General features: G+C 43.1%; 1 protein-coding gene across 1 annotated transcript in view; it reads right to left on the bottom strand.

The window, feature by feature from the left end:
• The window catches only part of LOC103281451 (uncharacterized), a 31,213-nt gene that overhangs the window by 1,901 nt on the left and 7,610 nt on the right, over nt 1-21,702 (bottom strand). Inside the window, exons 7-12 of the mRNA XM_016998567.2 lie at nt 13,513-13,769; nt 11,574-11,704; nt 10,272-10,509; nt 9,862-9,997; nt 7,567-7,787; nt 980-1,116 (exon numbers count right to left, since the gene is read on the bottom strand). Coding sequence (XP_016854056.2) covers nt 980-1,116; nt 7,567-7,787; nt 9,862-9,997; nt 10,272-10,509; nt 11,574-11,704; nt 13,513-13,769 — 1,120 coding nt within the window. The remainder of the gene's footprint in view (nt 1-979; nt 1,117-7,566; nt 7,788-9,861; nt 9,998-10,271; nt 10,510-11,573; nt 11,705-13,512; nt 13,770-21,702) is intronic.

Raw genomic sequence — 21,702 nt, 5'->3', positions numbered from 1 at the left:
CCAAAACAGGATAAAATACATACATCCTACAAAATAAACAAGATAAAATGCAATTATCCACAATGACATAACAAAATAGCACAAAAAAACCCCAAGAGTTACATAGTAAAACATAATTTGAAAACAAAACCAAGGTAAACCGAATGGGTGAGGTAGATGGATAAAGTGCTGCGTTTAAGAGATGGCTTGGGGGTGGGCTGAAAGATGACGTTATTTCTGGCTGATAGAGCAGAATAAAATACATCAGGCATTGTGATTGTTACTGAGAGGCAGGGGCGGTTCACCCGCCAGGCAAACTAGGCATTTGCCTGTGGCGCCATCTTGTTGGGGGAGCCACAGGCAAATCCTAGCTCCGCCAGGAAGGTGTTTCACGCTTTGCAGACCAGAGAAGGAAGCTGTTCCTTGGCGCTTTGCAGACCAGAGAAGCGGGCACTGTTTCTCTGGTCTGCAAAGCACGAGAAACGGCTTCCTGCTGAGAAGGAAGCCGTTTCTCGGAGCTTTGCAGACCAGAGAAGCGGCACCCACTTCTCTGGTCTGCAAAGCACCGAGGAACACCTTCCTTCCCGTTCCTCGGCACTTTGCAGACCCCTCCCCCTCCCTGCTGCTCAGCCCCCCCCCTCTGTTTGGGGGGGTGCCAAATTTGGGGGGAGCGTGCCAAAATTCTGATTGCCTACTCTCAAAAATTACCTAGGAACGGCTCTGCTGAGGGGAGCCTGTCTTGGGGATACATTAGTCAGACTTCGAAGGCACATTGAAAAAGCCAAGTTTTTAGATTTTCCCTAAAGGCTGACAGGGTGGGTGCTTGCCTAATCTCCCTGGGGAGAGAGCCAGAGCCGAGGGGCCACCAAAGAAAATGCCCTCTCCCTCATCCCCACAAGCTGCGCTTGTGACGGTGGTGGAAGCGAGAGGAGGGCCTCCTCAGAAGATCCAAGAAATTGTGCAGGTTCATAGGAGGAAATGCGATCACGAAGGTACTCACAGCTTCAGCAGGCAGGTAGCTAGAGTTATCATTTACGATACAAAACATGGCTGGTTCGACCCCAGGATATTCCTTGGCACAATCTGAAGGTAGTAGCACTTTTACTTGGTATGCACTGGGGTTAGCCTGAATCTCACCTGTCAAAAGATGGCAAAACCAGCAAACTGTCAGGCCTGACACATTTAAATCTGTGGGAAACAATCTTCCCTTCCCTGCCCCCAAAGTCTCACCTCTTGTTCCGTAATTCCACATATATCTTATCTATACACATAATAAAAGTGAAAATATGTACAGTAGAATCTCACTTATCCAAGCTAAATAACCCAGCAGAACCTTGGATAAGCGAATATGTTGGATAATAAGGAGGGATTAAGGAAAAACCTATTAAACATCAAATTAGGTTATGATTTTACAAATTAAGCACCAAAACATTATGTAATATAACAAATTTGACAGAAAAAGTAGTTCAATATGCAGTAATGTTATGTTGTAATTACTGTATTTACGAATTTAGCACCAAAATATCACGATGTATTGAAAACATTGACTACAAAAATGCATTGAATAATCCAGAACCTTGGATAAGCGAGTGTTGGATAAGTGAGACTCTACTGTATTATGTGTGTGGCTGGGGTGTCCACTTACACAAACAAGCTCCCACCTCCACAAATAGCTACAGCTCCCACTATTCAGGAGACATCAATGGCCCTCCCTCCAACGACATTATAGTGAGCGCCATGAACATGTCCAAGAGCCCTGCCAATGTCCTCCACAAACACCATACTGCCCACCACCCAAGGGAAGGCTTTCATACAGGAACGATTTCCTAGATTTTCTGTTTTTCCTCCACCACAGACCCCCCAGTGTTTCTTACTCTTTCCATTGGTGTGGAATTTACATTGCCCCGCCAACTGCCTCTCCCATAACCCTTTCCTATTCTTTTTTATGGCACAGAGCAAACAGAGGAATTGATCAGCAACTGAACATACTAGAGGGGTTTGGGGAGAATTCACCATGATTTATAGGAGTTGTAGGTAATGGGATGTATAGTTCACCTGGAATCAAAGAATACTCTGAACAATGGACCTGGACCAAATTTGGCACACAGAGGCCCCATGACCAAGAAAAATACTGGAGATCTTTGTAGGGATTTGTAGGAGTTGTAGTTCACCTACAACCAGAGCGCACAATGATGGATCTGGACCAAACTTGGCATGCATACCCCTGAATGACAGCATTTTTTGGGTGGTGGGCCATAGTGTTTATGGAAGATAAAGGTTTGGGCTACATGTTCATGGTGCTCACTGTAACCTGCATGTCACTGGAGGAAGGGCCATTGGTGTCTCCTGAGTGATGGGAACCATAGCTGTTTGTGGAGGCAGGAGGCTGTTTGCATAAGTGGACACCTCCGCCACATACACACATACAAATTTTCACTTTTATTATATGTATAGAAGATAGATGATAGATAGATGTTTGATAGATAGATTATTTTTCATGTGTCACAATGCACCAAGGTGGTTTGCAATAATTTAAGATAAAATTTTAGCTAAAATATTATATTACATTTTTTTGAAAAACACAATAAAACAGGAGTTCCATAAAAAGACATAATTAGAAACAGGTAAATACTTTAAAAAGCTAATTGAAAACACCTTTGTCAAACCACACTAATCACAATTCTTTGTAGGGACCACAACACTTAAAATACAAAACTTCATCCTTTGTCAGACTGTTCACTAACAAAGCATATCTCAGTTGGAGATTACACGTATATGCATATCTGTATTTATAGTGGTGAGAAAAGTTTGTGAGCTTTAATAACAACAAATTTATGACTGAAAATGAATCCTTTAAAAATATAATAGAGTTTAGAGCAATAAATTATATCACTTGTGAAATAAACTATGCTTAAATTAGATAAACAATGAGTCCTTTCAAAAGAAATAAAAACTCTTGATTGCAGCAATTTAATTAAGGGGAATAATTGAATTCAGTTCATAAGTAATTAAGTAGGCCCACTGTGCTGTAGTGGTTTGAAAATTAGGCTAGGACCCTGGAGACCAGGCTCCACATCTTTACTCAGACATGAAAATACACTTGGTAAACTTCGGCAACTCAAGTTCTCTCCACTCATAGGAGGGAATGGCGAAGAACAAATTTATATAACAACAACACTTTATTTATATTGCACCCTATCTTCCCAAGGGGACTCAGGGCAGATCACAGTACACATACATGGCAAACATTCAATGCTGTTTGGAAGCAGGACAGAACTGAATAAGGCAAACAGAAGGAGGTATGTAGTCTTGGAGTCCAGTTTTTGGTTCCTTGGAAGTTGAGGTTGTGCTCAGATTCAGCCACAAGGGCTGCTGTTGCTTCATTCTCTATGACTAAGAGCCATCAAGACTTCCTCTTCTGATGAAGGTGTATTGGGAAAATATAATACTTGTATTGGAAACCATATATTGAATGTAATCATGATATAGAAAAATATGTAATCACCAGCAGATTGTGTGCTAGCCTTAAAAATATACTCTGCTCAGCAAAATAACGGTCTACCCCTAGCAGACCAAAGTTCACTCAAGTGCCAGAGACATCTGTTAAGTGTCAACAAGAATAGATAAGTTAATGGACAAGAGACAAATTAAGGCTTTTGGGGATGTCAAGATAAGACCTGGCGCCATGAGGGGAGTGCTAATAGGTCTCTGACAGCTGAGATAAGGGGATTCTCCTTAATTAATGAGAACCCCTAATGGATGAGACGGGAATTCCAAAGATAAGGCTAATGGAGGGTCAGAGGTCTTGAAAGTAGTCTATATTTTAGGAAAATGCAAAAATAGCTTTTAGATAAGTGCCCAGTAAGACTTTTTTGACATTAATTGGTGATTGATAATACCTGTGTGATGCAGTAGATGGAGGGAAAAGGGTATATAAGAACTTGTGATTCTCTGTTCCGGTACCTTCGCTTTCCTAATGACAGGAGAAGGTCTTTTTCTTTATTGCTGTATTCTCACTGGCCACTGAGAATAAAAGTCATTTTTTTCTACAGCCTCCGGAACTCTCTTTGTCTCACTGCCTCAAGCATTTGTCTGCCATTTCACTTCCACCTTCCTCTTGTTCACCGCATTTCTGGTTTTGTTATTTATGGTGTCGTAAAATACCTCCCCCGCAATTTGTGGTACCTAATTTCTCTACTTACAGTTTATATATCATCCAAGGAGTTATAAAGAGCCACCAAGTATAACCAAAGGCTCTGCTAATCCTTCTCACCTTAGGTTAGTGGTTCCCAACCTTTGGTTCTCCAGGGGTTTTGGACTTCAATTTCCCAGAAATCCCAGCCAGTTTACCATCTGTTAGGAATTGTGGGAGCTGAAGTCAAAAACACCTGGAGGAGTACCGGTTGGGAACTACTACCTTAGATAATATGGAGGTTCGTGACTCAACAATCAGGAAAAAAGATCTGAATAGTGCCCATTATAAAATAGCAATTGTTTTCTAAAAATAACACTCCTATTTGTCTCAAGTTAGGTAAAGATTACACAGATGATGTCCATATTGGAAACAGCAACCTTCTTCAAGCCTCCGCTAGTCATTTTTTATGTATATAATTGAGATTTCTTACTGTATTGCAGTGGTTCCCAAACTTATTTGGCTTACCGCCCCCTTTCCAGAAAAAAATATTACTCAGCGCCCTTGGAAAGGGGGGCATGACTTAGAGGGGTGGGCGTGGCTCCTGCTCAAGAGGGCGGGGCTGAGCCTCTCCCCTAGTCCAAGATGCAGGGCTGTGAGGGGGAGGTGGAGGTGGGTGGGGCCACAAATGAGCAGTCAGGACAGGGATGGGTGGGGTTACGAGCTCTGAGGCAGGGCTGAGCTTCTATCCCTGTCCTGCGGAGCCTGCCAGGACACAGGAGGTGGGGCTAGAGGAGGGGGCGGGGCTTCTTCCCAAGTGCCTGATGGTTCTGAACTCTATACCCCGCCCCCATGTTCTAACAAGCACCTCAGGGGAGGTATACAGAGGCTCTTGGGAAGAGGCCCACCCCCACCCCTAGCCCCGCCCTTTAGTCCTAAAAGGCCCGTCAGGAGAAATATAGAGGCTCAGCCCTGTCTCAGGCTCTTGGAAGGAGGCCCCACCCCCTTCCCTAACTCCGACCTCTGTGTCCCAACAAGTGCCTCAGGAGAGGTATATATTCTCAGCCCTGTCTCGGGCTCTTGGGAAGAAGCCACGCCCACTCCTCTAGCTCCCCCCCCCCCCCCCGTGTGTCCTAACAGGCACCTCAGGGGCTCAGCCCTGTCTCCAGCACATGGGAAGAGGCCCCGCCCCTCCCTTGGTCCCGCCCCCATGTCCTAATAGGTACCATCACCGCCCCCCCGGATCACTGCAGCGCCCACTGGGGGGGGGGGGTAGCACCCACTTTGGGAATCACTGCTGTATTGTATATGTGTGTATTGGTGCAGTTTTTCTTAACTCTATGTTGTGGGAGTGGCTGCAGACCATGGGATCACAACTGGGACTGTTCAGGACTCAGACTTCATTGGACTTTCAGACTAGACAGAGACTCATATTAGACTCTCTAAACCAGGAATGGACAAACATTTTTGCTTTGGGGGTGCATTGTAGGTCTGGCCAGAAGGGCTGGGCCAGGCCTGGAGGGAGGACGGCTGGGCACACACTAGGCCCGGGAGGGGGACGGCCCAGGAGAGAGCAGGGCCGGGAGGGGGCAGAGCAGGGTACAGGTCATCCTCAGGCTGTCCTCCAGGCATAAGGACATAAGATGATGCAAGTGGCCCCGTCCTTATGTCAGGAGGAAGAAAGGACACACAGCGACTGATCCTCGGGTTATCCTTGGCATTATGCCAGAAGGAGGATGAGACAGGCGGCAGCTGAGAATGATCCAAAGGGCTCTCTACTACCGCATGTCTTTCTCAAGTGGTTTTCTGGGCCGCTCGCATCATCTTTATGCTGGGAGGACAAGACATGCAGTGTCTGAGAGTGCTCCAGAGGGCTCTCAGCTGCTGCGTGCCTTCCTTCCCTGTCTTGGCATAAGGACGCATCAGGCTGCCATGTCCTTATGCCAAGAGGACAGGGAAAATGAGGAGGGCCTGAGGGAAGCGCCCAGAGAGCCACATCCGACCCCCGGGCCTAAGTTTGCCCATGCTTGCTCTAAACAGAGAAATGCTTAGACTATGGACTGTTAAGATCATAAGAAAGATGCCCTGTGATACCTGCACAGAAAAACTACTTCAAATCTTATCTGTAACTGGACTGATATGCAAAGTACTTATATGCCGAATACATGAAGTTTGTGAGTAAACCAACTGTGTTACTTTTAAAGAAGTCTACTTGTTTTTGGTCTCTTGAGAGCATGATTTAAACCAAGGTGTTTAAAGGGAGAGTAGGGTTTTTTTTTTTGGTTTTTTTGGGCAACTGAAAGAACACTTCTGAAACTCTGATATACATATGTGTTTGTGCATTGACATATCTTTGTCCCTAACAGTTCAAAGAGATATCTAGGTATGTCATTTTGCCAGCTGAGAAATCTAATTTTTTAACTCTTCTCAGATTCCTGATTTTCCCAAAATGGTGGTGAATGCCATTTTCCAAACGGTTATGGAGATTTCCATTTTCCAAAAAGCTATAGCATCATTTTCCCAAAAGGTTATGATTTCTAACAAGATCATGCCTTTCCAAAGATAATAATTCTCCAAAAGTTCACAAGTTCTAGGGACAGGCAAGTAAAAGATGGAAATTTGTGATGGCAGTGTGAAATATAGCATTTGGTGAAATAGAGCCTAAGAACCTCTTCTCAACCATCAAGCATTGGTCCTGCTTTGCTAGTTTAGGACCCTTAGCTGACTTTTAAAAATCCAGTCATTTTGCAAAGTTTCAGAACGTTACAGAGGAGAATGTCAGGCCACCCATCAAAGAGCAGAAACAGAACCAAAAGTTGGTCAAGCAACAATGATCCCAAACATGCAAACAAGTCTTCCAAAAATTATTATGGATGGATTCATATTTTAGAATAGACTCAAAGCTCACTGCAATGTTGTGGCAAAACCTAAAGTAAACTGTTAGTGTGAGGAAAGCTGAAGCAGTTCTTTAAGAAGGAATGGGACAACATTCCTTCAAACTGATTTGAGAGACTGACCAAGGGTTCTGTAAACATACTTGAAGACATTATTGGCTGAAGAGGATACCACGAAGCGCTAAAGCTAAAAGTTCACACATTTTTTTCATACAAGGATAATGATGAATCATTTGTGGACCATTAAATGTTGCCAATGTGTGCCTGTCATATGTTAAATTAGGTTGCTTATTTTTTGAGACTAGATGAAATACATAACAAACTTTTTCTCACCATTGTACTCTGCAATTGGAAATAATAGCCAGGTCAACAAAAAATCAAGTTGCCTGGCTCTTTGTACAGAACAAGCTCCAACTTGGTGCAGTATGTTCAAACAGATATGTACAGTCTGTTAAGGAATAATAACTGCTTAGCATGGATTGGTCTTGGAACATTCAGTCCAGCTCAATAGCATACTTTCTCCTTCCTCCCCCATCCTCTGTAGTCATTTGCCCGTCATACCAGATTGTAGTATCTGCAGGCCCATCACTTTACAGCTATCCCAAGATGCTGTCGGGGAGGAAGCCATACGAGTGATGTACTTGTTAAAGGTGATAGGTCTCTGGAGAAGCAGTAGAGCTACACTGGAGTTATTAGAGATGTAAATCCCAGCCACACTGACCCCCTTGATGTGGCCTTTGGGGTGCATCAACCCCACAAAAACAGCAGTACCTTCTGGATCCCTGTATGCATTGAAGAGAAGGTTGAATTAACTCAGTTTCAAAGCAGCAGATAAAGGGATGACATTTTCTTGCTCATAATATGGGAGGATGATCGTGTGAGGAGTAGGCTTAGAGATGCCGACATAGTTTATTCAAAGTAGTAAAGGGTAAAGGTTTTCTCCTGACATTAAGTCGAGTCATGTCCGACTCTGAGGGTTGGTGCTCATCTCCATTTCTAAGCTGAAGAGCCAGCATTTTCCATAGACATCTCCTAGGTCATGTGGCCAGCATGACTGCATGTAGTGCCACTGCCTTCCCGCCGGAGCAGTACCTATTGATCTACTCACATTTGCATGTTTTCAAACTGCTAGGTTGGCAGAAGCTGGGCCTAACAGCGGGAGCTCACCCCACTCCCGGATTCGAATTGGTGACCTTTTGGTCAGCAAGTTCAGCAGCTCAGTGGTTTAACTCGCTGTGCCACCAAGGACACTTTTTATTCAAGGTTATTCAAGGTAACAACTCCTTTATTCTTTTGTTCTGTTTCAGTCAGGGGTGTAAACTGCTCTGTGTGTAAGGCAGTGTTATTTTACCTTTCTTTTCTCTGAGGGCCACATGTTCTTTTTAGAAATGCCAACCAAAGAATCTAGAAATGGCTGGCAGTCTCTATCTGTGTTGTCGAAGGCTTTCATGGCCAGAATCATTGGGTTGCTGTGCATTTTCCAGACTGTATGGCCAAGTTCCATGCTCTCATCTCTGCAGGAGTCTACCATGCAGCTGTGGACAACTCTACATAGGGACCACCAAACGCAGCAATTTGTTTCATAAGGATCAAGTAGACAGAACATATTGTAAAGAACAAAAATAACTTTCTGGCCTTGCATCGCACATTTTAGTGCAAATATTAAGACACTAGACACAAATAGTGTTCAATTCAGCAAGTATTGCAGAAGTATTGCCTAAACACAATTCAAGGAACATGAAAGGCGCTGCAAACGAACTCAACCAGGGAAGTCAGCCGTTGCAGAGAACTTGATGATCCAACCTGGACACAGTATATTATTTGAGAAGACAGAAATGCTGGACCACTCTGACAACCACCATGTCAGACTACACAGAGAAGCCATTGAAATCCACAAGCATGTGAACAATTTCAAAAGAAAGGAAGAAAATATGAAAATGAGCAAAACCTGGCTACCAGTATTTTAAAAACTTTAAAATCAGGACAGTAAATAAAGAACAACACCCAGAAGATGGGGGAATTCCAGACAAGAAACAATCAGGGCCAGTGAACACCTCCCAACAAAGAATTCCTCCAGGCAGGAAGCTGCCAGGCTTTGAAGCTGCAAGGCTATTCAATGCTAACCAAGGTAGCCAACTGCAACATTCACACTTGCCTCAAATAGACAAAAGTTTTTTCTCCCACCCTGAACATTTCACAGATTTATAAACCCAACTTGCCTAGTTTCCAACAGATCTCACAGCCTCTGAGGAGGAGAATGCTTCTGGAACATGGCCATACAGCCCTGAAAACTCACAGCAACCCAGTCTATATCTGGTTTTGAAAAATCATTATTTCCTGATACCGAATAGTAAAAGGGGCAATGAATGTATTTAAAAGGTGAACTGACATGTAAGAGGTTCCTCACTGTGTGGGCTGTTCAGCAGTGGAACTCTCTGCTCCAGAGTGTGGTGGAGTCTCCTTCTTTGGAGGTTTTAAAACAGAGGCAGGATGGCCATCTGTCGGGGATGCTTTGAATGCGATTTTCCTGCTTCTTGGCAGGGGGTTGGACTGGATGGCCCGTGGGGTCTCTTCCAACTCTATGATTCTATGACTTGTTCCAATTTCCCAGCGGGACAAAAGGTCATATGTGAGAAAGGATCTGAACAGAAAATTTAATTGCTGTGTTGTGCCAAACCATCCTGCTCAACAGTAAACAGTAGCCAAAGAGAAAAATACTAAGCTTTCAAAAAAAAAAATGCCATTGCTGTATTGGACTAAACTACCCTGCTCAACAGTAACAGCAGCCAAAGAGAAAAATACTAAGCTTTCCCATCTTGAGATAGTTTTCATCCAATAGAACAGTGCATCACTTACGCTTCTCTCATGCACTGTGCTGTAGTCAGCACCCAGTAGCGGCTCAGGATGGAGCCCCCGCAGGTCACATTCGCACAGGTGGCAACGAGCGCTTGCCAGGGCAAAGATGAGTGTGCTGAGATCCATCCAACCAAAGCTGGGGAAGGGAAAGAGGCTGATCAGTGTAAAGGAGAAGAATCCAGACTACTTACTCAAATGAAATCAATGTTTGCAGAACACGATTCCTGATGGAGACTGGTCTGCCTGGAGGCATGTAGAATATTTGCAGTGACGTAGAAGAATAGAAAGTTGCATTCTCAATCTACAACATCTATGCTAGGAGTCTGAAAAGTATAGTCTTTAAAAGGTGGCTTTGGAACATAAGATTTATGCCTCAAATGGATTATGAGAAATAACAAGCTCTTACTCACTCTCTGGTTCCCGCAGCAGCCTAAGGTTCCTAGCTGGGCCAAGCCGTTCCCAAGGAACTGAAAGGTTGTACCGATGCCCTTCAATCTTTGTGATCTTCTCCAACCAGGGCAAGTAGTGAGACAGGCTGCTGAAGACATAGGGACGGGAACAGGCTTCATCAAAGCTGCTTAACACCCCCAGCTGAAGCCATGCCCCACCCTTGGGGTCAGGGCAGATCAGTGGAGACCCCACATCACCCTGGATAAGAGAGGGAAAATGGAAGTAAAGGGAAAGCAAGAAAAGCAGAGGGGGGGAGATATATTAGCCACTACACTCTTTTCAGCACCTGTTTTTTTTTTGTCTGCTTTCCATGAGATACTTTCTGCAAACAATCAGCAGCTGATTTGTAAACATGCAGATTGTGTAACATCGTGGAAGTTATTTAGGTTGAGTGCTGCTACTGTATTTCCACGAAAATAAGACATCCCCTGAAAATAAGACCTATTAGAGATTTTGGTGAATTGCCAAATATAAGACATCTCCCGAAAGTAAGGCCTAGAGGAGGGAGCCACTGCTGCTGAGGAAGGTGCATGTGGCAAGAAGGAGAAGGAAAGAAAGGCACGCGCCTTTCTCTCCTTCTTCACCTTCCTTGGGGATGGCGGCTCCCTCCTCCTCTGCCGAGGAAGGTGCGTGTAGTGTGAAGGAGAAAGAGGGAAAGGGTCTTTCTCTACTTCTCCTTTGCTTTCCTCAGCGACAGTGGCTCCCTCCTCCTCCACCGAGGAAAGAGCATGTGGTGTAAAGGAGGAGGGAAAGGCGCACACCTTCCTTGGCGACGGCGGCTTCCTCCTCCTTCACCGAGGAAGGCGCGTGTGGTGTGAAGAAGAAGGAGGGAAAGGTGTGCACCTTTCCCTCCTTCTCCTTCACCTTCCTCTGTGACAGCGGCTTCCCCCTCCTCCTCCAAGGAAGGCACATGTGGCACAAAGGAGAGAAAGGCACACATCTTTCCCTCCTTCTCCTTCACGCTGCACACACCTTCCTTGGCGGAGAAAGCAAAATAAGACATCCCCTGAAAATAAGACCTAGCGTGTCTTTGGGAGCAAAAATTAATATAAGTCACTGCCTTCTTTTTGGGGAACACAAGTTGAAGTTCGTGTCGTGTACAAGGGTGGCAGGAAAAAATGGCCATCCCCTGTACCTTCACTGGCCAAAAAAACAAACAGGGCAGTGGTCAAATAATGACTTTCAGAACTCATATTCAGTTCACAGGTAGCACTGAAACAGAATAATAGACATGAGCCACTGCCAAGATTTCTTTCTCTCACCTTGCAAATCCCTTCTTCGCCCATCTGGACTTTGACACAGAAGATGGCACTGGAGAGTTTGTCTTCCAGTTGGTTGCAGCTGCTGATGTTCAAGATGTCTATGTGATATTTCAATAGTACAGTAGGGCCTCCTGGAGTAGGGAGAGAACAGGCTGAGTCAGTGCCTGCTGATCTAAGGCCCCTTTCTAAATTGCCATATAAAGCAGATTTTCTTTTTATTTATCATGTCAGAAGCAACCGGAAGGTACAGTTATAATGTATTTTAAAAAACATATAAACGAAGTCAAAAAATTGGCATTATACTAGATTTCCCTTGACCAGAAGCTGGCCGCGTGGTGCCTCTCGTGGGACTGTAAGGAGGTTCTTCACTGTGCATGTGGCAGGGCTCAGGCCGTACTGTAACAAGTGGTCTGTGGTCTGCTCCTCTCCACACTCGCATGTCGTGGACTCCACTTTGTAGCCCCATTTCTTAAGACTAGCTCTGCAACTCGTGGTGCCAGAGTGCAGTCTGTTCAGCCCCTTCCAAGTTGCCCAGTCTTCTGTGAGCCCAGTGGGGAGTTTCTCATCCGGTATCAGCCAGTTTATCTGCTTTGAACTGGATTATACGGCAGTGTAGACTCATATAATCCTGTTCAGTGCAGATAATATGGAGTATCTGATTTAAAATCTGGATTATATGGCACTGTAAAAGGGTTCTCTGTTTAGATTGCAGATTATGCCCCCTGCACACAGTGATGCTCACTAGAACACAGTTTGGTGCCTCAAATGTTAGCCCTGTTTATTTGTATATTTGACCTGCTGATTCCAAAAATGATACCAGTTTTCCCCTATCAGCTCTAGTGTTTGAGATACAAAACTGAGTCTACCAGTCGCATCTGCTCGCGCATAAGGAATAATGATAACCATCTCTGATGCGTTCTATCCAATGCAATTTTCTAAAGCAGCCTATCTAATAATCCTATGAACAGGCCTAAAAACCAAAATAGAAGAAATTGGGGGGGGGGGGGGATACCACAAGCTGCACAGAAGATAATCTGTCAAGCAGGGTTTGGATAAGGTATTTTGAGGTTCTCAAGGGGATAATGGAAGTTACAGACTCCTCCTGTTATTTTTCCAAACCCTGCTGGTATAAAGTAAATGAGTTGGCAGGAAGGTTCAACACAAGCTGTCTAAAGAAGAGTAGAAACTAGAAAAAGAAACTATGGGTGTGGGAATGTGTGAAATGAGTCTGTGGAGAATAGCTCCAGTTCGAAGGAAAGCTTAAATTCAGAAATGCATCTGAAATCGTAATAAGCCAGAAGTTTCACCAGAGGGTCATCAGAGGCAGAATTCTTCTGCAATTCATATCCTAAAATTCATATCCTTCATAAAATTCATATCCACAGACCCTAACTCCTGCTTAATGCTATCATTCTTATAATACCACAGAAACTGAAAAACTAATGGAGCTGTTTAATCTAACTCCTTGCCCAAATGACACCTCAGCAATATTTAATCTATGTCATCCAGATCATAGTGTGACACAAGCTGAGGGAAAATACTATGCCTAACATCTTGACCATTGGGATTGTGCTGGCACAGCGGATTAAACTGCTGAGCTGTGGAACTTGCTGACTGAAAGGTTGGCGATTCAAATCCGGGGAGTGGGGTGAGCTCCTGTTGTTAGCCCCAGCTTCTGCCAACCTAGCAGTTCGAAAACATGCAAATGTGAGTAGATCAATAGGTACTGCTTTGTTGGGAAGGTAACGGCACTCCATGCAGTCATGCTGGCCACATGACCTTGTAGGTGCCTACGGACAAGGCCATTTCTTCAGCTTAGAAATGGAGATGATGAGCACCAACCCCCAGAGTTGGACTCGACTAGACTTAATGTCAAGGGGAAACCTTTATCTTTAACATCTTGACCAGGAAGTGAAATCAAACAGCTGACACAACTCACCCTCTAGCACGGTCCAGCCTGGCAGCCAACAGTCTCTGAAATCACCCATCATGTCTGCCTTTCCTGAGATACAAATAGGTGAAACAAGAGGCCCAAAATCCAGTGGTTTCTCCAGTTCCAAAAGTCCCAGGTTGTGAAGATCTCCCTGTTCCAACGACTTGGGATGTGTTAGAGCCTGGCGGATCTGAACTGAGTGCGTTGGCTTAGTGACATCTATCAATCCAACCCCTACCAGCGCCAAAGCCTCCGAATTCTTTCTGAAACAGAGACACAGTGATATGAAATGGATGAGCAGGATATTGCATACTTTTATCAATCCAGGTTAAAACCCGGAACATGAATCAGTGGCTGATTTCAGATATTAAAACCCTTGGGCACACAGAAGACTGGATGACTTGGAAGGTGCTGGACAGACTGGGCTCTGGCATCACGAGGTACAGAGCCAACCTTAAGAAACCTTAAGTGGAGTCCACAGCATGCGAGTGTGGAGAAGAGCAAACCACAGACCACTTACTACAATGCAGTCTGAACCTTGCCACATGCACAATGGAGGATCTTCTTGCAGCAACATGAGAAGCATTCAAAGTGGCCAACTTCTGGTCAAAGGAAATTTAGTATAATGCCAATTTTTTAACTTTGTGGTTTTTCTATAACTGTATTCTCAATTCGCTTCTGACACGATAAATAAAAGTCAATTACTGACTGCAGAAATTGGCCTTTAGCACCTTGGTCTTACATACTGTATATTTATTTTAATGTTTATTCTGCCTTTGGATCATACAAGAGCACTAAAAGCAACCACAGCTTGGAAAAATACTTAAAAATAATTTGTTTGTAATTACTGGTAGTTCTTTTTCCCTATAGTGGGGAAAAATTGCAGTATGATCGTTAATGTACCAAATAGCAACCTCATGCCTCTTATTGTCACTGTAATCATTTTAGTTATTCTTAGTGTTTTGGCATATGTGGTCTCTCTGAAAGGCTCATGTGTGAACTTGTGCTGCTGCTTTGTGACACATTGTGGCTGTTGAAGTGATAACGAAGTGAAGATAAAGGAAAAATGTGTTGCGTTACAGGCTGGCTACATATATTTCAAAAATTAACTAAATGTAATAACTTAAGGAGCCCCGGTGGCGAAGTGTGTTAAACACTGAGCTGCTGAACTTGCAGACCGAAAGGTCCCAGGTTCAAACCCCGGGAGCGGCGAGAGCGGCCGCTGTTAGCTCCAGCTCCTGCCAACCTAGCAGTTCGAAAACATGCCAATGTGAGTAGATCAATAGGTACAGCTCCAGCGGGAAGATAACAGCACTCCATGCAGTCATGCCGGCCACATGTCCTTGGAGGTGTCTAAGGACAATGCTGGCTCTTCAGCTTAGAAATGCAGATAAGCACCAACCCCCAAAGTCGGACAGGACTAGACTTAATGTCAAGGGGAAACCTGTAACTCAATGTATTATTCTGCCAACCTAGCAGTTCGAAAACATGCAAATGCTTGGACGGAAAGGTAACAGTGCTCCATGCAGTCATGCCGGCCACATGACCTTGGAGGTGTCTATGGACAATGCCAGCTCTTCAGCGTAGAAATGGAGATGAGCACCAACCCCCAGAGTCGGACAGGACTAGACTTAATGTCAAGGGAAAACCTGTACCTTTACCTATTGCAACTAAAATGTTCTTCTTCACTCAGTAATACCTGCAAAACATTTTGCTTGCAAAACATTTTTTAAAAAGGATTATCACAGGATACTCTATAAAGCTTTTTGCAGCCAACACCTGACATTGCTGCCACCTGGGGGAGCATGAAATACAACTGTTTTCCACAAAGCATCCTTTAGAGTGCTTTTTTATCGTGTCAGAAGCGACTTGAGAACATACTGCAAATCACTTTTGGTGTGAGAGAATTGGCCGCCTACAGAGTTGTCCCGAACCAGCAACCTACAGGTCAGAAACCCAACTTTCAGATCAGCGATCCAGCCAGCACAAGGATTTAACCCATTGTGCTACTGCGGCTGAAAGTGAGAAGTTTAAAAATGGTTTGATAGAGAAAAAATAAGCTCAAAACTAATCCAGGAGAGTCTTCCAATACCTTTGACACCTTGGACCTTTTGGATTAGAAGTGGAAGTCACTCTCTTTAGGAGCCCTGATGGGCTGACAAGTGATAAGCAAATGCCTTCAACAATTAATAAATAAGTAACATGTTTAGGTATGCTTGTACACTTTTTATACACATATTTATTTATTGCATAGACATATGCTATAACCTCAACAATTCCCAGAACATATTAATGTACAGTGTTCCCTAGCTACTTTGCGGTTCACTTATTGTAAATTCACTGTTTAGCGGTTTTTCAATAAACTATAAAAGACTATTATAAATCATAAAAAATTACAATTTGCAGCCTAAGGAAGGGCGGAAGGAGAAGCTGAAGGGAGAGAACAGGAGCCCAAGCGGCAACGAGAGGAGAAGGAGGTGATTTATCAACACACAATTGGTTGATAAAGACTTAAAATATTGTATACTGTAACTACTAAAATAATGTATAAATATTAAAATAAATATAGTGTCCCTACTTTGCGGATTTTCACTTATTGCGGGTGGTCCTGGAACGTAACCCCCGCGATAAGTGAAGGAACACCGTAGCATCCTATTGTTGCAGGATACTGCAATTCATACTGCTCCCTCCCAAAATTATCCACTTCTCGAGGGCCAAATTGGGTACAGATCAACTCTTCCCTATATCCCAGGATCTGATATCAGATTATCTGCTTATCACAGATTTTCTAGCAGTGTAGATTCATGTAATCCAGATCAAAGCAGATAATCTGAGATCAGATCCTGGGATATAGGGCAGTGTAGAACCAGCTAGAGTCAAATGTGATAGGGTACTAAATACATCTCTTGCAGTTTGCCTTATTATCATACTTATCATCATTGCTATTGGTGCAGTGTGTTAAACCCTTGTTCCAGCAGGATTGATGACTTGAAGGTTGGGTTGCTGACCAGAAGGTTGCCAGTTCGAATCCAACCCGGGTAGAGCGTGGATGAGCTCCCTCTATCAGCTCCATGTGGAGACATGAGAGGAGCCTCCCACAAGGATGGTAAAACCTCAAAAAAATCTGGCATCCCCTGGGCAACGTTCTTGCAGACGGCCAATTCTCTCACACCAGAAGTGACTTGCAGTTTCTCAAGTCACTCCTGACATGAAAAAAAAATCGTTGTTATTGTCATCATCATTACCGTCACCCTCATCTAGTAGGTAGTGATGGAATAATAACATTGGTTGGAACCACTGTCATCAGTACCACTGGAAGTTTTCCTTCCCAAGCTAATACCATCTGTCTCAGTCTCTCATCTCTCTCTCTGATATTTTTAACAAGAGACTGGTAAGGAAAGAAAGGGTGAAAAAAAAACACACACCAATGAATAGAGCCTCTCTATTCTTGCTATTCAAAGTAAACAAAGAAGTTAAACTGAGTCTCAAGTGACATGTTTAGTTTAGTCCTCTCAGGCATGGTGATAATGCTAGCCTTGATCTTTCTGGAAATCCCTCTCTCCTGCCAGTAGTAGCACAGGCTGCATCAGTTCCTGCGCATTCCTACTTCCTTTCCTGTAATGTTGCTACCACTCATATTTTTGGCAGAAAGTAGACACAGTAAGTGCCACACGGGGCTTTCCAATTCGGTTGATAATACTAACATTTTTCAAAGCACAGTTCAGCACATTGTTGTGCACCACCACCTTGATGCTTGGGAAATATGGATAGATATAAACGTAGACTGAAGACAATTCTTTGATAGAATACAGCCTTTTGTTTTGTTTTCTTTTGTTATAGTAGTAACCGGACTCAGGATGTTCCCCTATCCTCCTTGCCCGCATGCTTAGTAAGGATAACTTAAGGTTGCCAGTGCAATTGTATGGTGAGAGAAAAAACACATGGGAACAAAGTAAGCATGAAAGTCTTCAAGCCTCTTTTGGTTTATGAGCCATTCAGTAAGCAATTTACCACTTTTTGTTCCACCTTCATCTGTGCTAAAATAGGATCTGGAATTCAGGGATCTCTAATGTCAAATATCAACAAAATGAGCATTTTCTAGCAATAAAATTAGCATTGGAGATCAATTCAATTGCAAGTTGTCTTCTGTTATCCTGCAAGACTCAAGACAGAAACACTACCATTATTACTTTTTAAACTATTAATCCCACTGAACATGTCAAGTGTTTGGAAGGGTAGATTACCATACACTCAAGCATACTCCATTTTGAAATTAAATGGATGATTTTCCTACCTCTATCACACACTAGCAAACTATATGTTTTATTCAGTTCTCAGTTGATTTGCCATCACATTGTAGAGTTGCTCCCACCCACACTGTCCCCCGTTTTCTTTGTCAAAAGGAGCACTTCCTCTCCTGCCACTTCATCACATTGAAGCTGGGAAGTGTAGAGCTCAGTTTGACTCAATGTTGGAATGAAACAGATGAGTTCCCTACCTTCATCACACTGTTAAATGTATCTATGGTACTCAGGATTCTTTCAGTAGATTTGTCATCACACTTTAATTGCTAGGCACCACCCACCATCCCTCCCCGTTCTTTGTGTGGGAAAAACCTTCTCTCTTTGAAATGTCAGCTGTTAGGTGTCTTCAATTCCTGAAGGAAGGAAACAAGGAGTGAAAGCAGGAATGCTCTCTCTCTCTCTCTCTCTCTCTCTCTCTCTCTCTCTCTCTCTCTCTCTCTCTCTCTCTCTCTCTCTCTCTCTCTCGGCTGCCCCACAGAGAAGGGTGTGGATCTTGGAAAACTATAACTCCCAGGACTGCATAGTATGGAGCTATGGTATTTAAAGTAAGGTCCAGCAGCATTCATTCCATAGTGCACCAAGAGGAGGGTATGGACCTTGGGAAACTATAACTACCAGGAGGATTCCATCGCATGGAGCTATGACATTTAAAGTGGGGTGAAAGGGCATTCATTCCAAACTGCACCAAGAGAAGGTTATGGACCTTGGGAAACTATGATTCCCAGGACTGCTCAGCATGGAGACATGGCATAATAACAATAACAACAACAACAACAACAACAATAATGGCATTTTAAATGGGTCCCGACTGCATTTATTCTCCAGTGCAGACGCATCCAGAGAAGGGTATGGACCTTGGGAAACTATAACTCCCAGGAACACATAGTATGGAGCTATGGTATTTAAAGTGGAGTCCAAGAACATTCATTCCATAGTGTAAATGCAGTAAGAGAAGAGTATGGACCTTGGGAAACTATAACTGCCAGGAACACATAGTATGGTGCTATGGTATTTAAAGTGGGGTCCAAGAACATTCATTCCATAGTGTAAATGCACCAAGAGAAGGGTATGGACCTTGGGAAACTATGATTCCCAGGATTGCTCAGCATGGATACATGGCACAACAACAACAACAACAACGGCATTTTAAATGGGTCCCGGCTGCATTTATTCTCCAGTGCAGATGCATCCAGAGAAGGATATGGACCTTGGGAAATTATAACTCCCAGGAACACATAGTATGGAGCTATGGTATTTAAAGTGGGGTCCAAGAACATTCGTTCCATAGTGTAAATGCACCAAGAGAAGGGTATGGACCTTGGGAAACTATAACTCCCAGGACTGCACAGCATGGAGACATGGCATCATCATCATCATCATCATCATCATCATCATCCTTCTCTCCCGGCTTTCTCATACAACACAAGGCATAGACGTATCACAGAAGGGAAGGGAAGGACCCGGAAAGGCTATTTTTAAAAAGAAATTGTTCCGGCAAAGTAAAAACTCAGTGAGCAAAAGGTAATCCCTTCCCTAACAAGGATACTTTTGACTTCTCCCACAATTTCCCCTCCCACAAACATTTCATTTTAAACCTGGGAGCAACAAATGCCATCACATTAGAGATTTGGCCAAACATCCAGATCATTACCAAAAATCCACTTCCCTGCCACCTCCTGGCGTTTGAAAAGAATGCTGCCCCCACGCTTAAAACACGCTTAAAATGAATGCTCTATCCTACACTTGAAGCCAAACTAATGTGATGGGAACAGTGGCTTCCCGGATTCTAAGTGTTGCTCTCAGTGGAATTTAATACTTGTGATGAAATGGCTGGTTGAATGTTTTCTTTTCTTTCCTTCACCATTTTCCGCTTTCAGGCCCACAACTCCTACTAAATATCTCTTTCTCATCTCCTCTCTCTTTCCTGCTCCTCTTCATATTTCCTAGTCCCAATTGTCTTACTGGTGTTTCATCACCATTCCCAATACCTACCTAAAACATTTGGTGATGATTACTGACAGTATTATGATCATCAATATTATTATTATTTTGAGAGTGATGGTGGATTCTATAATCTTACTGTGATGAAAGAAAAAGAAAATGTGATCAACAAGGGGAAATGGTTGTTGGGAAAAATTAGGACATGTTTACAGCCTTTAACCGCTAATAGTAGCTATGAAACAGAAATAGAAATAGAATACCATTATTGTCATAGTGCTCCTTTAACAGCTAATAGGTAAAGGTAAAGGTTTTCCCCTGACATCAAGTCTAGTTGTGTCCGACTCTGAGAGTTGGTGCTCATCTCCATTTCTAAGTCAAAGGTCATGTGGCCAGCATGACTGCGTGGTGCGCCGTTATCTTCCTGCCAGAGCAGTACCTATTTCTCTACTCACATTTGCATGTTTTTGAACTGCTAGGTTGGCAGAAGCTGGGGCTAACAGCAGGAGTTCACCCTGCTTCTCAGATTTGAACTGCCAACCTTTCAGTCAGCAAGTTCAGCAGCTCAGTAGTTTAATCCGCTGCACCACAGGGGGCTTCCGTAATAGTAGATATGAAATAGAAATAGAATAGCTTTATTGACATTGTGCTATTGCGCAATAGTGATTATTTGAAGACCAATAAGAGAGGTTGGATGAAATGAATAAATGTATTCTGGGTCCACATCTAGTTTTAAAATCAAACTTATGTGTGACATTTCCCATAATTCTGGTATAGAGTTCCTACTATCAAAAATAGAATTTAATAAATCTATAAATACTGAAGTTAACTGGAACCATCTGTACCTGGGCTTTATGTTTCAATTGTTTTAAACAACAACAACAACAACAACACAGTTATGAAATGCTATTACAAATCTGAACTGCAAAAGCATGGCTACCAAAAAAGGATACATCAACTGTGGAAACAAGAGTACCCTGACTCACAGATAACAGAACTCTGACTGGTTGACCAACGAAGATTCATAATCAGAAACAAAGTGTTTAGTGAAGTTGAATTCGAAAAAATTCAGAAAATCTGCAAAGCAAATTACCATCAGACCACAGCACAGACAGCAGCAGAGACTCCAGCAACACTTGGAATGGTGGAACAGATTAAACCAGAAGAAAGTGTGGAGCTTTTGCAAGAATTTGAAGAACCAGCACTTGAAACACCTGTTAACCACCAGGAACCTTAGCAGCAAGACAACAAGAGCTCAAGGATAAGATCATGGCTCATGCTGCAGCAAATGCAATAAGAAAGCAGCTCCCAACTCTAAAAACAGTGCCCAAGAGACACCTGGAGCCTCTCATGAAATATGTGAATACAGTACTCTCTACTATCCAAATAACATCAATTGAACAAACAAACCAGTATGCCTACAGTGCAGCAGTGATAGTAACAGAAGATCTTGGGCTCCTACAACCAAGGCAGCCCCAAAGAAAATCAACTGGAAAACCAAAGTGGAAGGTCAGGCTAGAGTTGAAAAAAAAAACTTAGATCAGATGCAAGTAAGCATGGGTCATTCTAAAAATGGCCACATAGAAAATAAATATAATACATATATTTTCTAAATTCTAAAAACATGATGTGAAATGCACAGTACAAAAATCTTCATATGGGAACTTGTTTTCAAGGCCGCAGCTTCATTGTGAGACTAACAACCTTATCCATCTACAGTAGAGTCTTGCTTATCCAAAATAAATAGGTCTGCAGAACATTGGATGTGAAAATGTTGGAAAATAAGGAAAAGCCTATTAAACATCAAATTACGCTATAATTTTACAAATTAAGCACTAAAACATCATAATTTACAACAAATTGACAGAAAAAACAATTCAATACAAGGTAACATTTTGTAGGAATTACTGTATTTACAAATTTAGCACCAAAACATTGCAATGTATTGAAAACA

The sequence above is a fragment of the Anolis carolinensis genome, chromosome 2 (genome assembly GCF_035594765.1).
Source record: "Anolis carolinensis isolate JA03-04 chromosome 2, rAnoCar3.1.pri, whole genome shotgun sequence".
Classification (NCBI taxonomy): Eukaryota; Metazoa; Chordata; class Lepidosauria; order Squamata; family Dactyloidae; genus Anolis; species Anolis carolinensis.
The sequence above is the reverse complement of the archived record's forward strand: the minus strand, read 5'-3'. Positions and strand labels throughout refer to the sequence as shown.